Raw genomic sequence first — 14,714 nt, 5'->3', positions numbered from 1 at the left:
TTTATTTTCATACCAAATATATTGTATTATTCATTTATTTATAAATTATATTTTTATAATTCCAATCATTCAATAAAAATAAAATATTTATATATCATTTTATGTTGTTTTTAACAATAGAAACATTTTAGTAATATAACTTTTTTGATCTATTAAAAGTTTTTTTTAATATGTCACAGTCAGTCATAAATTTCACTCTCTAATCCACTCTAAATGTCTTAAAAGAACACAACAATAACTTCACCCTTTAATCCCTCTTATCTCTTTCTCTCCATCTCTTTTAAATCATTACTCCCAAAAGAATACAACCTAGAAGAGAACCATCTTAAATTTAGAAAACAACATTTTCCCCAATTCATCAATTAAGTTAACACTCTCAACAAATCAATTCATACCATACATCCAATCTAATTAACCCATATCAAAATTAAACCACTTATCCATACAAATACACAATTGATTTTAAATTACTAACTTTCTTTACCCATTATAAGTTGCACTTTGACTCTTCAACAAATTTACTACATTGAAGAATCACATTCATCATCAATCAAACAAAATGATAATACATGTTAAGTTAATTTATCATAAAAACAGGCTTATCAATTAACCCATTCGTAAATCTTAACAAAAGCTTTTTAAATATCTAGTTTTCCTTATCAGGATAAACACTCATAGACTAAAAAAGTGTTCGTCATATACTCTAGCTCGCACAGACCGTTCTACCTACATATAAACAACTTTGATCAACGATACTAACACATCCTAACAATCATAATCAAACAAATATTCACCTTGAGTCCTTAAATGTCACATATAAGCCCAAAACACCCCACATGCAACATATTTATTTAAAGACAAAAAAGAAAATATGAACTTACTTTGTTTAAGATTTTGATTGAATATAATTATATACCTTAAAATCGCGTATTCAAATTCAGTAAACAGACGAAGGATGAAGTTAAAAATTCACGTAAAAAATCGAACAAAAATTTAGAAAAATAATGATCAATGAAATGAAACCCAATAATTTTTTTTTAGTTAACCCTTTTATTAATGAAATAATAAAGAGTAAACATTAAAATCGCAGCTATACTTGAAATATCTTGTAAGCAGTTAAACTTAACAAGTGCAATTTCATATTTAAAAGGATAAAGTAGATATTTTCACACAAAAACCAACTTTTGAACTCAATCATTTTATATGAATTAAGATAATAGAAAAATTAAAATGATGGACGGGCTTAAATTTGATTCACTTCATTCAACAATCTCTTTAAAAACAACATAAAACACTTTTACAGATAATCTCAATATCTATGAACAATACTTTATTGATTTTTAAATGCAATTTATCAATTAAATATATGGACATTTTATGAATCCTAAAGACATTTATCCAAAAATAAATTATTTATTATATTTGTTATTTAATTAGTATTCCTGTTTAAATGACAATTTCCTTATTTGATTAAAATTAATTGCCGGTGCTTATATAATAAACGAAAATATTGTTGATTCAGATGAACCATAAACCTTAAAATGATACGATTAAAAACCGCTCCAATAAAAGCAAAGGAGCCGGCAGTAAAAACAATTTAAGCTTCTTGGATAGTTTTTTATAATAATTATAAAAAAGGAAAAGTAAAATATCTTAATCAATCTTATAAAACGTTTTTACTCTTTTTTCTAAAAGTTATAATCTGAGCTTATAACTATTTTTCAAATATTTATTAAAAAATTCCTTACTAATTTTAGGTATAATTAAGTAAGTTCAACTGTATATAGACGTTGTGATGAAATCTTAGCCTAGAAAGATCATTGTCCATAGAAGAGAAAACCTCCTTTTTTTTTTTACATCATTAATTGTAATTTGGCTTTACTATCATTATTTTTGCGAGGTTTTTCGATTTTTCATTACAATCTTATTATTTAAATTACACAGTTTTAATTTATCTGTTAATTTACTATTAAAAAAAAATACTGAAACGACACTACGCTACATTGTCACACAATATGTGTAATAAAAGAGGGTATCTGAACATTTTTATTAAATGTTGAATTAAGAGATAAATAAACTAAAATTACAGAGTTAAATATAAATTCGCAATATAATAATTAATAACAAGAATACAGAGCAACGAAAAGTTGATTTATTAAACTTTATTTTCCTTTCTTATTTTGAGTTTCGAAATTCACGTCAAATTCCAATTGCGTCATCTCATTTTCCGCCCAAAACAAATCATTCCTTGGCGCTCGTCAAAGGAGAAAGAGAAAAGACAAAAAGAGCAGAGAAAATGACGGAAAGTGAAGGAAAGCGTGAGAAAATGCTCAAACAGAAGAAAGGTGGAAGCCTCCTCGTTTTCACCGGAGGTGCTGCGGTGCTTGCGATTGCGGTGAATCTCGCCATCACGGCATTGAAGCACCACAAGGAAAAAAATGCAAAGAAGAAAGGTATTTCTTCTTCCTCAACACTTCAATTTTCTCTTACACTACGCTACGCTCTTCAGCGACCTGAAATGCGTGCATAGTGAATAACTTGTTAAATTTTAAAATCGTTTCACTGAAGCCACTAGTGGAAACTTGTAGATCTTGCAGGTTCTAAGGTGCGTGTTAACCTATCTGCGCCCGAGATTCTTAAGTTAGCCGAACAAATCATTGCCAACTCGAAGAAGGTTCATAATTCTGTTGCGTCGGTGCCTCTCGACAAGGTACTGTCGGTTCGATGTGTATACTGCACTGAATACTGATCTCACTGTTCGCTATCTAATTATGTGGAATCTCATTTATTTACTGGATTATTAGTTAAAGACATAGTCGCATTCGTTACTAAATGTCGGTATTGTTTCTTTCACGCGAGACATAGTCTTTGAGATGTAGTAGCATTTTGTTCGCTATCTAATTTTGCAATCAGATCAATGTTAAGCTGCATCACTATTTTTGTAGAATACGCTTTTAGTGCCTGAACTGAAAGTAGGAAATTATACAGCACTTCTGCACAGCAAGTCCTGAAACCAGTGAAATTCCAAATAAGCCTCTGGAAGTGCAATCATGTTTGTACTAACTATTAAATAAATGTGTGACTTGGGTAATAATATTACTGGGTAAATATTCAATTTGGTTATCCAAAATATGAGATATTGTCACTTCAGTCCTTGAAAATAATAAAATTAAAAAAAGGGTTTTTAAAATTTTAATTTGACACTGACTTTAGTTTAAGTTTTGAAAATTCATGTGATTTAAGTGACAATGTCAATATAGTTTTAAGAACTATAGTGGCAATAAGTAGCTAAATTCAGAGACTAAAGTGATAACAAAGAAATTTGTTTTGAATTTTTTATGGAGCTAAAATGATCACGTTTACATTTTCACTAATATTAACATATTCTTAAGAATCAAATAATAATAATAAATGGTTAAATCTAGAGAATTAGACAAAACAACTTTAAATTTTAGATATTTATTTGACATTTTCTTAGTTGCAAAGACTAATGTATAATGCTATACACTTTTAGGGACAAAAATGACGGTTCACTCTCTTTTTTTTTTTTGTCAAATTATATTTTTATATGATATATATTTACTCATTTTCAGTTATTGTTTTGTGTTGACAATTACTGCAGGTTACATATGCAAATGTTATAGCACCTCTGGCAGAACTGCAAGCGCAGCAATTTCCACTGGTTCAGTCTTGTGTGTTTCAGAAGATGGTATCTACTCGGGAGGATGTACGGAAAGCAAGTGCAGAAGCAGAGCGAAGAATAGATGATCATTTTGATGCGTGCAGGTTTGCTAACATTAATTTGTAGTTTCTTACACTATTTATGATCTCTACGAAGTGCTGGACATGAGTTTTTGATGGGGTAGAAATGCCCTACCAATCGAGGGATATAGGATGGTTTTGACAATGATGAAGTCTTGCCTATTCTCTGTGGTTTCAGAGTTTACTGAAATTTAATTATGAGGAGAGTGAGGTTAAGTTCACACTGAACTATTATTAAGCTGCGTGCATGGCTTGGTTGGTCTTATGAATTTGTTTGCACCACCTGCCAAAAATTGTTTCACGGATATTGTTAGGCTGACTTTTCCAGATCACGTGCCTTTTCATCTCATAAATTATGAAACTGAATGTTGTGCTGTTCATGCAAGTGGATCAGCAAACGTGAAGATGTCTACCTTGTCATTAAAGCATTTGCAGTAAGGGGCGAGCTGATGAATGCTGAAGCCAGACACTTTCTTCAAACTCTGGTAAGAGCTAAGGAGTTCTGAATGTAGTCTAGTTTTTTTTTTTGGATGCAAGATTTTCCTCGAAAATAATGGCATGAACAAAGCAAATGTAGGATTGCATTGTATCCTGTTATACTTTTCCATGAATGTATGAAATCTAGATTTGATTTTTTCCCAATCAGTGACAGGTGAGAGACTTTGAGCGAAATGGATTGAACCTCACTGCAAGCAAAAGAGAAGAGCTGCAGCGTATAAGAGCTCAGATTGATGAATTAAGCATCAAATATATCCAAAATCTCGATGACGATACCAAGTTTTTTCTCTTCAGCGAATCAGAGTTAGCTGGATTACCTCCGGAGTTTCTCAAGGTTTAGTGTGACTATTCTTCCTTCAACTAATAAGGATTTAGAGGTTGATAAATTGTCTATAGATATGATTTACTACAGAACTTTATGACTTCATTTGATCCGTGTAGCCAGTTCCACCTAATGACAAAAACCTTGGTTGTTGTTGTTGTGTTTTTTCATCAATCCACTTAAATAGTGTAGGCATGTTTCTGAAATACTCTCTCATCCATTATGTACTTTGAAATCTGTGACATTAAATTGTTCTCAATCCTCTGTCTTCTATTATTTCTTCATTCATAAATTTCATATTAATTGTCATTCTAAGTTGAACACTATTTTGGGATTGGACTTGGAATGGCTGCCTCTTCAGTAATTGGGACAAAATAAGAGAAATAAAGGAAAGGGACAATCATATAAGTCACATGTAGGTTTGGGAGTCCTAGTTAAAAATGGAAGGGTCATGGAGTAACCTGTTGGCTTGAGTTTTCCACTTACAGGGATGCGTTGCTTATCTCTAAATCAGCCCCTTTCCTTGCCTTCCCACAGTGAAAATAGGTCAATAATAATTTGATCTCCATATACTTCCACTTTATTTCTACCCCTAAGTAAAAGTGATATTTTTAGTTTTTACTTATTATACATCCACACAATATGATACCCTCCATCTCCTTTTGAAAACGATCCTCTCCACAGTATATTTAAAATCCCAAATCCAGCCCTGCAGTATGGATCTTTTGACTTAACAAAGGAGAATTGAAAGGAACCATTATTTGGAAAGTTGAAAAAAGAGAGTATAAAAGAAATATCAGCAACATAAATTGTAAGATAAGACGATATTTAACTGACTGGACCATTTAAGGTCATACTTAATGCAATGCACTAGTTCGCTCTCCATGTCTTACACATTGATTACATATTTCTTCCAGACGAGTGTGATACAGATATCTAATTTAACTCTAATCAAGCGATCATGCATTATGGAGGATTGTTTCTGCTTTTGCATGGGCTTCAATTGGTAAACATTTTTTTTTTCTGGTTGTAATATAATTGAATTAAATGCATTTCTCCACAGGATTTAGACAAATCGGAAAATGGGAAATTTAAAATTTCCCTAAGAAGTCATCATGTTGCAGCTGTACTTCAATTTTGCAAGGTATGGGGAATGGATGTAAACTAATAATAGCTAAGTAATTATTTGCTAAATAATTGATATTAAACTGGCTCTTGTGCTGCATGTAAACTACTAGTGAGAAGAAGCAGAAAATTTTTGTATATGGTTTAATAAAATGGGTTCTTGTTGCATCTGTAAAAGTTTAAGATTAGAGAAATGACCATTTGACTAATGCTTTCCGTGAGTTTGATTTGGGAAAGATCTACACCAAGAAGCTAGGATACGTCCTTCCCTTGGCGTTAGACATCTTTTTACAAAGGGCTACAGTTTTTTTCCCCACAATGACTTGTTTTTATTTTTATTGATAGTTCACAATGAGTTATCATTTTTTAATATATTATTTGGTTGGCAAATTTATTAATTGATATTGTTGCTTAATGTGACACAAAAAGACAGTAGCTAAGCAGTGTAGGGATTTAGTACACTTGAATATTTCCATAGGCATAAGCACAAGTATCAATCTCCTCAGAACATCATTGCTCAAATATCACTAACATTGCAACTTTAGACCATCTTAGTATTTCTATAGATTGTTGTTCTTTCTCCTTTTAACTTGGTAGATCTTTTGTATTTATTTTCATTTATTTGGGGAAATATACTAACGAGGTCTATAATTCTATATTGAGCACATGAAGGTTGGAACTACTAGGCAGATGGTATCAGGGGCATATGGGAAGCGGTGTGGGGAAACCAACATTTCTATCTTGGAAAGCCTGGTAATTTTCATTGATGACATTACTCATTATGGAGTAAGGACTCCACTTATTTATTTTCTATCAAATACTTCTATCCTAATTCAGAGCCCTAAATTGAGAATTATCTTTTGGTTGGACTGTGTTACCGGTCACTGATAATTTGACATGCATTAAACCTCTGGTTATTTTGTTTCAATCAACAATAAGAGTTTGGTCGAAAAAAGTATATTTCCTATGTAATTTTGAAGTTTTATATTGCTAATATGAGCAACTTTACCAATAAATAGTAGTGACTATTAAGACAGTGGTACGTATTGGATTTGAATGGATATAGTTCAGTTTTAAATTTGTATGAGACCATCAAATATGACAAATATAAATTGTAGGTTTGTCTGACATCTTTCATATTGTTTTATATGGTTCTTAATTTTGTTACTTATAAACTTGTTTTATTAGTATAATCATTTTAAAGTTTGTTCTTGTTGATATTTCATTGGGTTGATTCAGGTGCAACAGCGTCATAAATATGCTCGTTTACTTGGCTTTTCATGCTATGCAGAGTATGTCATCGATGTTAGAATGGCAAAGACTCCAAAAAAGGTTGGTAATCTCATCACGGGAATGCAATAATCTATTTTCCATCGGGAAGGCTAGTTAGATTATTCCATGAATTATTTTTGTTGGTCTGCATGATCAGTGGAAGAGCATTCCATTCAAACTCTATTTTTTTGTAAGTTGTTCTCAGTAGATAAATTTTTCTGAAAGAAGGAAAGTAAAACTGGGTAATGTATCATGCCACCTGGCTTCTCTGATTACTCACCAGTTTATACTTCCTATCTCTATACTTGCTTTTCTCTTCTATCAGGCATTTCCTTATATGAATCGGTTTTAACACATCAATTATGCTGAAAAGTAAAATCATAAGAATGTTATTGAGATAGTTGTTACCAGATGTTATTTGGTACTAAGGAGCAATTTGAGCCCTTGTTCGTTTGCATAATGTTGGAGGGCACCAAGGATCAGTAGTCAGTAATTGTTTTAAAAAAAAAACAATAAAAATGAGTTGTTTTCTTAAAATATTTAAAAATGAATATCTCAAAATTCTAACGTAGTTCTATAGTTTACGCAAAAGATGTCTTAGATAATGACACACATGAGATTAATTAGAAATTCAATATAAATATGCTACATTTGAGTTTCCCTTTGATGACAGCAGGTGCAGGACAACTCTAATTTAAAATTAAAATAAATGTTTTGCGAACTTTCTTAGCTCAGTCTAGTCTAATAAGTAATAACTGCAGCCTGCTGGATGATATTGGGAAAATGAAGAAGGAAATATTAATCAGAGATGAACTTGTTTCTTTGGTTAAATCAGAGTGTAATTTGTAATTTGAGAGATTACTATATTTAACTTTGCACTGCTTTTTAAAGTCTTTCCGTGATCCTGATATCTGATTCTGAATTTCATCCAGGTGTTTGAGTTCCTGAAAGACATATCAGCAAGTTTAACTGACATGGCCACGAAAGAACTTAATATGTTGAAAGATTTGAAGGTTTACATTTTTTGGTGTGTGTTTTTTTCATTAATTTATATTTATCTCATTACTGATTTGATTATGACATCAGAAGAAAGAAGAAGGAGAGCTTCCATTTGGAATTGAGGACCTACTATATTATGTAAAACGGATTGAAGAACAGAGCTACGATTTGGATTTTGGAGAAATCAAGCAATACTTTCCGATTAGTGTGGTTCTATCTGGGATCTTCAAAATTGTCCAAGATCTATTTGGTAATTATATATCTTACATAACGTTCATAAAGTGTGGTTCCCGAGCAACCATTTGCCGACACAGTTAACTGCTTGAGTGCTTAACTTGGGCTGAACATATTTTATCATTATTTTTTTACTTTTCCAAATATTGATCTCTTCGTCATAGAATGTAATTGATACATATTCTTGCATTTTTTTCTCATAGGCTTAAGGTTTGAGGAGATTTCAGGAGCAGATGTTTGGCATTGTGATGTTCGTGTTTTTACAGTGCTGGACTTGGGTTCTAGCGAACTCTTAGGTTATTGCTACCTTGATTTGTTCGCAAGGTTGGACTTTTTAACTATTTGTGCTTCATCAATTGTTGTTTGCCGGTGAAAGGTGGGCACAGTTTCATGTTGTTTATTTATTACAGGGAAGGAAAATATGGTCATACTTGTGTGTTGGCTCTCCAGAACAGTGCATCAACAATCAGTGGGGCGAAACAGGTTGTTTTTTTTTTCTTCTTTTTTTTGTGAGTTAAAGTTAAAGTTTATAATTATTCTTATTGTAAGCACCATTTCCTATGTAGTTGGGTAGGCTTTGGAAATTTCTTTGCTTATCCATGTAAAGGACAGTTTTGATCTTTGTTCTGGTGCATGTGTCCATAAATCTCCATGAAATTTCATGCTATCTGTCCACCTTTACCCACATATACCATGGGAACAACATAAATCACATTACCTTGCAATTCTGGTCTTTATCTTTCTTCGTTCCAAACATTTGAAGTGTGTCTTTGCTTTAAGAAACTTTACCAACTAGAAGGACACAATCAGAACTCTATCAAGAACTGTTGCAGTTCTAGTCTTGACCTTAGAGGACATTTCTCATCTGCCATAGTTTAAGACATAAAATTAAGAAAGCACTTTAGAGTTTAGAGATGTAATGTTTGCTTATATCACTAAGAGCTGGCCAACCTTTTATGCATGGCTCGTCGTGATGTATCTAGTTTTGTTCTGTTTAAATCTGTATGTTGAATAAGACACCAACATGCTCTTCATGCATGGCTGTTTATTAATAAAATTAGGACCTCGGCAATTGTATGAGCAAAAAATCTTGAGCTTCTTTCTCTTTCTTAATTTTTTCCTTATTTTGTTTATTCAGATACCAGTTGCATTGCTAATATCTCAGTGTCAGAAGGAAGCTGATGGTAGTTCTGGATTATTGCGGTTTTCTGAAGTGGTCAGTCTTTTCCATGAGTTTGGTCACGTGGTATGTTTGCTTTTGCTTCCATCAAACATGATTTCCTAATCAGAACCATATTTTTATGTATCATGATATGCCTTATAATTCTTCTATTTGCTAGCTTGGGTTTGGGGGAATGGTAAAAGAAATGGAGTTGTGTATAATTGACATTCTTTTTGTAGTATCTTACATACGCTTTCCTTTTATTTATGATATTTGTGTATAACTTCACGAAACAACATTCTTTGCCTTAGGATAGTCTCAATGGTAGGGTCTACATTTAAATGATTCCATAAGCTAGAAACTAATCCAAACTGGGCCTTATTTTGGTTTTTGGTTTGTATCAATCAACTTGTAGCCTGGAGTGAATAGGTCTTGCAGATGTTCCTGTCAGATTAGTTAATCCTAGGGGTTTCTTCTTTGGTCTGTTATTCACCAATGCACTGAATGGGCATACTGCTGTGAAATTGGATTTTAATATTTGCATGCTGTGCTCTATGCCCTTGATTTAAAGAGTTGGGTGTATGATCTACTCGATTTTTATGATTACTAATTGCTCTACCTCAGTTATTAGTAAGATTCATTCTGTAATAGCTTGAATTTGGGTATAAATTGTGCAGTATTTTCATGCAGGTGTGGCATAATACTTGTTTAAATTTAGTTTTGTTTGGACATGGCATTCTTTACCTTTTACCCTTATTCTGATGTTATTTTTAAAACCACTGTTAGGTTCAACAAATTTGCAACCGTGCATCGTTTGCCAGAATTTCTGGATTGTGTGTTGATCCAGACTTTGTGGAAATTCCTTCTCAACTGTTAGAAAACTGGTAACAAAATTAATACATATTCATCCTTGTTTTAATTCAAATTTAGGATAAACATTTATCAAAAGATTAATCAAACATAGATTCTAACTTCCTACTTGTAGGTGTTATGAAAGCTATTCTCTCAAGTTGATTTCGGGATTCCATCAGGTGAGTTACACTAATTGTTCCCTCCATAATCTTCTAAAACTAGATTCGGTTTTTCTTAATATATCGTCTTTGTTTTAGGCAACCTCAATCTGACACGTTTACTGAATGCTTTTTTGAAGTATTAATATATTAACTGTCACGTGCAGGATATTACAAAACCGTTGAAGGATGACATATGCAATTCAATTAAAAGATGGAGAACTTCTTTTTCTGCTCTTAAATTGAAGCAAGATATTCTATGCTGTATGTTTTACATTTTCATTGTTTCAGTTTACCTATATATTTTCTAAATGTTTTCTTACTTTTACTTATCTTGATGCTTATTTAGATTATATTAGTCTGGTATGTAGAGTCATTTACGCTGTAATCTATAGTTCTTAAATGGTAATTAGTTAGATTACATTGTCATATACAATGGTTTGACCTCTACAAAGTAGAGAATAATTCTTATCGTCTGGATTTGATTTAGAGCCTGTTAATTATGATAAAAAATATATTTTTGAAGTGAAAAATGATTTTAGTTTTGGTTAGTTAGTATTCTTCATCATGAATTATACAGAAAAATCAATTTAAATGTAAACCTACCGTTGAGATAATTTAAATGATTGTTAAGCATAATTTCCTTCAAAATCAATTCTATTAAAATCTAAACCAAACCTCGGTCAATAGCTGTATATTGTGTGTATATATAGACATGAATATATGCGCAATGTGGATTTATTAATAGTAGAAGTGAAATTAGATGAGTACGTAAAATGTTTATTTTCCATGTGAAGAAAGGTGAAACGATTATAAGCACTGCTACTACTAAGCACTACTTTCTATTTGTGCGTGGACTGTTTAGTTACTTTTGATTACTTTTTCAGTTATTATTTAAGAATCAGTTGGTTAATACTTCTCGAGTGGGGAACGGGACATAATGTTGACAAAGATTGAACATCCTAACTACGTCTCATTATTTAACTTCAAAATCTGCTTGTTATCAGGTCTGTTTGATCAAATCATACATTCCGCGGATAACATAGACGTGCAGGAATTATTCAAGCATCTTCATCCCATGGTAAATATTTAACAGCACTTGTAATTATAAGTTCAGTGTTTGTGATAATAGAGTGAAAGGAAGTTTCATTTAAATTTCATTTCGCAGGAAATGTTGGGCTTGCCGATACCAGAAGGAACCAATCCAGCGTCATATTTTCCTTGTACCGTCGTAGGTTATGAGGCAGCTTGCTATAGTCGTATATGGAGTGAGGTTTGAATAACTCGTTACATTGTGTGATACCCTTTTCAAAATTAATGATAATCAATGTTTCATTGCAAACATATTTTAATTTTCAGTCATCCATGGATAGTTTCCTCACTTTCCTTATTGTGTTTCTGGAAAAATAGTCTTCCCCGATCATTGAATTTGAAAAATTAAATCTGAAGTTTAAAATGTTTCAGGTTTTTGCTGCTGATATATTCGCCTCAAAGTTCTGCAACGATGTTTCAAACCAGCATGCCGGAATGCAATTCAGGAACAAGGTAAGTCATGGCATAGACGTTCTGATTTGGGAGCCGAAAATTTAGCATTATGGGTGATTTATATGAACTCATAAAATTTTCATTTCCAAACTTATGTTCTAAATTTTTGTTCTTGGGATAACGATAGCATGCAGCAATTTATTTGTTTGTTAAAGGAATTTGGGAGATTGCGACTGTAAATTTAGTAGTATTTATATTCATACTGATTTAACATTTGCAGGTTTTGGCCATGGCCGGAATGAAAGATCCTAATGATGTCTTATCAGACTTTCTGGGAAGAGAACCATCGATCCAAGCTTACCTTGAGAACAAAGTCAAGTATGTTTTGTAAGGTTTTTTGGTGAACTTGTATATTGACAATTTTTTTGGAGCATCGCTTTTCATTAATAATTAATAGGTTAGTGTAAAAGTTAGTATATTTTGTTTATTATAAATTAATGTAAATTTTTTCTCAAATTAAAGAAACATAATTTTAGTCTGTTCCCTTAATAGCTTCTAATAGTACTTTTTCTATTTATAAAATCATATTCAGTAACATTTTTTCTTTTAGAAATAAAATAATTTCAAAATAGTTGGGAGAAATTTACATTATATATATAGCGGTAACTTTAGCAATATTTATTCCCTCAAAAAGATGAAAGATAATCATTTTGTTTTTTTGGATATTTTTACTGCAAACCTACCAAGACACACCGGTTGCCGTGCACATCTCTGTTTTGTCGAGAAAGACAAAATAAGTGACCGATTCCAACACCCAGCAACTCATTGTCAATTTTATATACGAGGCATCCCCTGAAAGTATAAAAGGAAAGAAAAAAATTAGATAAAAAATTAATTCATTCACAATTTAAGAATTAAAATTAAGCGAAATTATATAAGAGTTTCTATAAATAAGTGTATATAAATTAATTTTAACAATAAGTGTTTTTTATAAGGTATTTCAAAATAAACAAAATTAAAAGTTAAATAGTGTGAAATTATTAAAATGAAAAGTGACATTGAAATTTATACGTAAGTTATAAAAAAGTCAATACAGAAAATGATTATAAAAACACTTTTTTTTTTCTTAATATATAATGTTATAATCATACCAAAAAAAATTATGGATCTTTAATATTCATTGCTGGTAATTTATTTTTCAAATAATAAAATTAGTTATATTAAAAAAATAGAATTAATGATAAAATGTCTAAAGAATACGACTACAGATAAAGAGTATAAATTCATTGTTAATTTTTATAAACAAAATAGTCTAAAGTAAAATTAACATAACTTTTTATGACCTTGTTAATAAGGGTAATTCAATTTCTAACTGAATCAATCCCGATGTGTGTCAAATAAAAACTTGCACTGGTAGAATAATCAAATCTATGCGACTCTGACTTCTACTCTCTAATTCAAACGATGTGCAAAACAGAAGCCCTAATTGCCATTAGATTCAGCCGCCGGTACTCTCCAATCGCCGCCCAACTGGACCACCGTGAGCCAGATCGTTGTTGCAACTGCCTTCGGACACGTAGTGAGGGTTTTAAGGTTAATCGTATGGGCTGGGCCCAATACTGTTTCACGGGCCAGGTCAAGAAGAAGGCAGTTCCATAAATTTTTCCTGTACCTATATAAAACAAAAATCCATTTTTTTTTGTCTTGAAAGTCATTTTCAGAAACTAAAATTGACTTTTGAATTCAAAAGTCATCTTTTCTCCTAAATAAAACTTTTGAGTTGCATAATATAAAAATAGAAAATAGATTTCAGAAATTAAATAACTTTTAAATTATATATCCAAAATTTTCTTGTTTTTTTTTTAAATATACAGTTTAAAAATTATGAATTCTACTAAAATATATAATTCAAATAAAATAAAAAATAATTTTTTTTAGGTGGAATTCGGTGAAAATTATGGAAGTGCAGGAAGAAGTAGTTGGTAAGAAAATAGAGGTCTTAAAACTAAAGTTTCATTCATTTTTTGGTTGGTAATGTCTTTTAAAGTTGAAGACAAAAAATTACGATTATGAGACATTAGTCATAGTTAATTTTCAATAGTAACAAATTTGTTTACATGAAAATATAATCTAATGTTCCGCGTATTACAATAAATAGTTAATATAAATTTTATATTAAGAGGTTTAATTTAAATTAAACAAGAATTAAAAGTTTATAAATAAATTTATGACCAATTTGTATTTTTTATTTTAATTAAGGTTGAGCACTTTGGAATATTTTTTTTAACTTTTTTGGGCTTACAAGTTTTCTATTTTGAAATATTTAAAGAAAACAACAAAAATTTGTAGTACTGAGACCTGTTTCTTATTATAAACTATTTTTCCATGTTTTTGAATTCTGATAGTATTGACGAGTTTAATAGTAAGTCACTGAATAAAGTAATTGTGTATATTTTAAATAACAATCTTATTAAAATGGTTTTTCACAATAAATGTGAACTTCCAGTACTCAAACTGTGATCGTGCGAAAAATATAATTGAAATTCATTTATTTATACCTTAAAATTTGGTATCGACATCAATTTTAGGAATATTTTATTTTAGGATTAAATATATTTATTGTTCTAAACTTTAACAAAGTAAAATCGATTTAGTCTTCTACATTTTAATTTTAAAATTTTAAAATTGAATGAGTGTAGTTTTTAACAAAATTTGTGCTAATGTTAGTTTTTTTAATTCAACCGTTGATTTTATTTTTATGAAAATTATATTTATTTATTTTTAAAATTTATAAATTAATTTATATTAAAATTAGAATATTGATAATTTTTAATTTTATATTAAA

At 30.7% G+C, this 14,714-nt stretch overlaps 1 protein-coding gene across 2 annotated transcripts; it reads left to right on the top strand.

Moving 5' to 3' along the window:
• The first annotated feature begins 2,210 nt into the window (after positions 1 to 2,210).
• Positions 2,211 to 12,386, top strand: LOC114176336 (probable thimet oligopeptidase). Of its 2 annotated transcripts, none has more exons than XM_028061360.1 (20): positions 2,211 to 2,453; positions 2,589 to 2,710; positions 3,623 to 3,786; positions 4,157 to 4,247; positions 4,415 to 4,594; positions 5,646 to 5,726; positions 6,380 to 6,460; positions 6,947 to 7,039; positions 7,912 to 7,992; positions 8,069 to 8,228; positions 8,416 to 8,536; positions 8,623 to 8,695; positions 9,351 to 9,458; positions 10,161 to 10,258; positions 10,360 to 10,405; positions 10,552 to 10,648; positions 11,392 to 11,465; positions 11,553 to 11,657; positions 11,849 to 11,929; positions 12,150 to 12,386. In XM_028061360.1, the coding sequence occupies exons 1-20, from the start codon at positions 2,297 to 2,299 to the stop codon at positions 12,258 to 12,260; spliced, it is 2,124 nt and encodes a 707-aa protein (XP_027917161.1). In that variant the 5' UTR covers positions 2,211 to 2,296; the 3' UTR covers positions 12,261 to 12,386. The 2 variants fall into 2 exon arrangements, with proteins under 2 accessions (XP_027917161.1, XP_027917153.1); XM_028061352.1 differs by having other exon boundaries at positions 2,212 to 2,453; positions 8,066 to 8,228.
• The last annotated feature ends 2,328 nt before the right edge of the window (positions 12,387 to 14,714 follow it).

The sequence above is a fragment of the Vigna unguiculata genome, chromosome 1 (genome assembly GCF_004118075.2).
Source record: "Vigna unguiculata cultivar IT97K-499-35 chromosome 1, ASM411807v1, whole genome shotgun sequence".
Lineage (NCBI taxonomy): Eukaryota > Viridiplantae > Streptophyta > Magnoliopsida > Fabales > Fabaceae > Vigna > Vigna unguiculata.
Note: the sequence above shows the minus strand (reverse complement) of the source record. Positions and strands in the feature narration are given on the sequence as shown.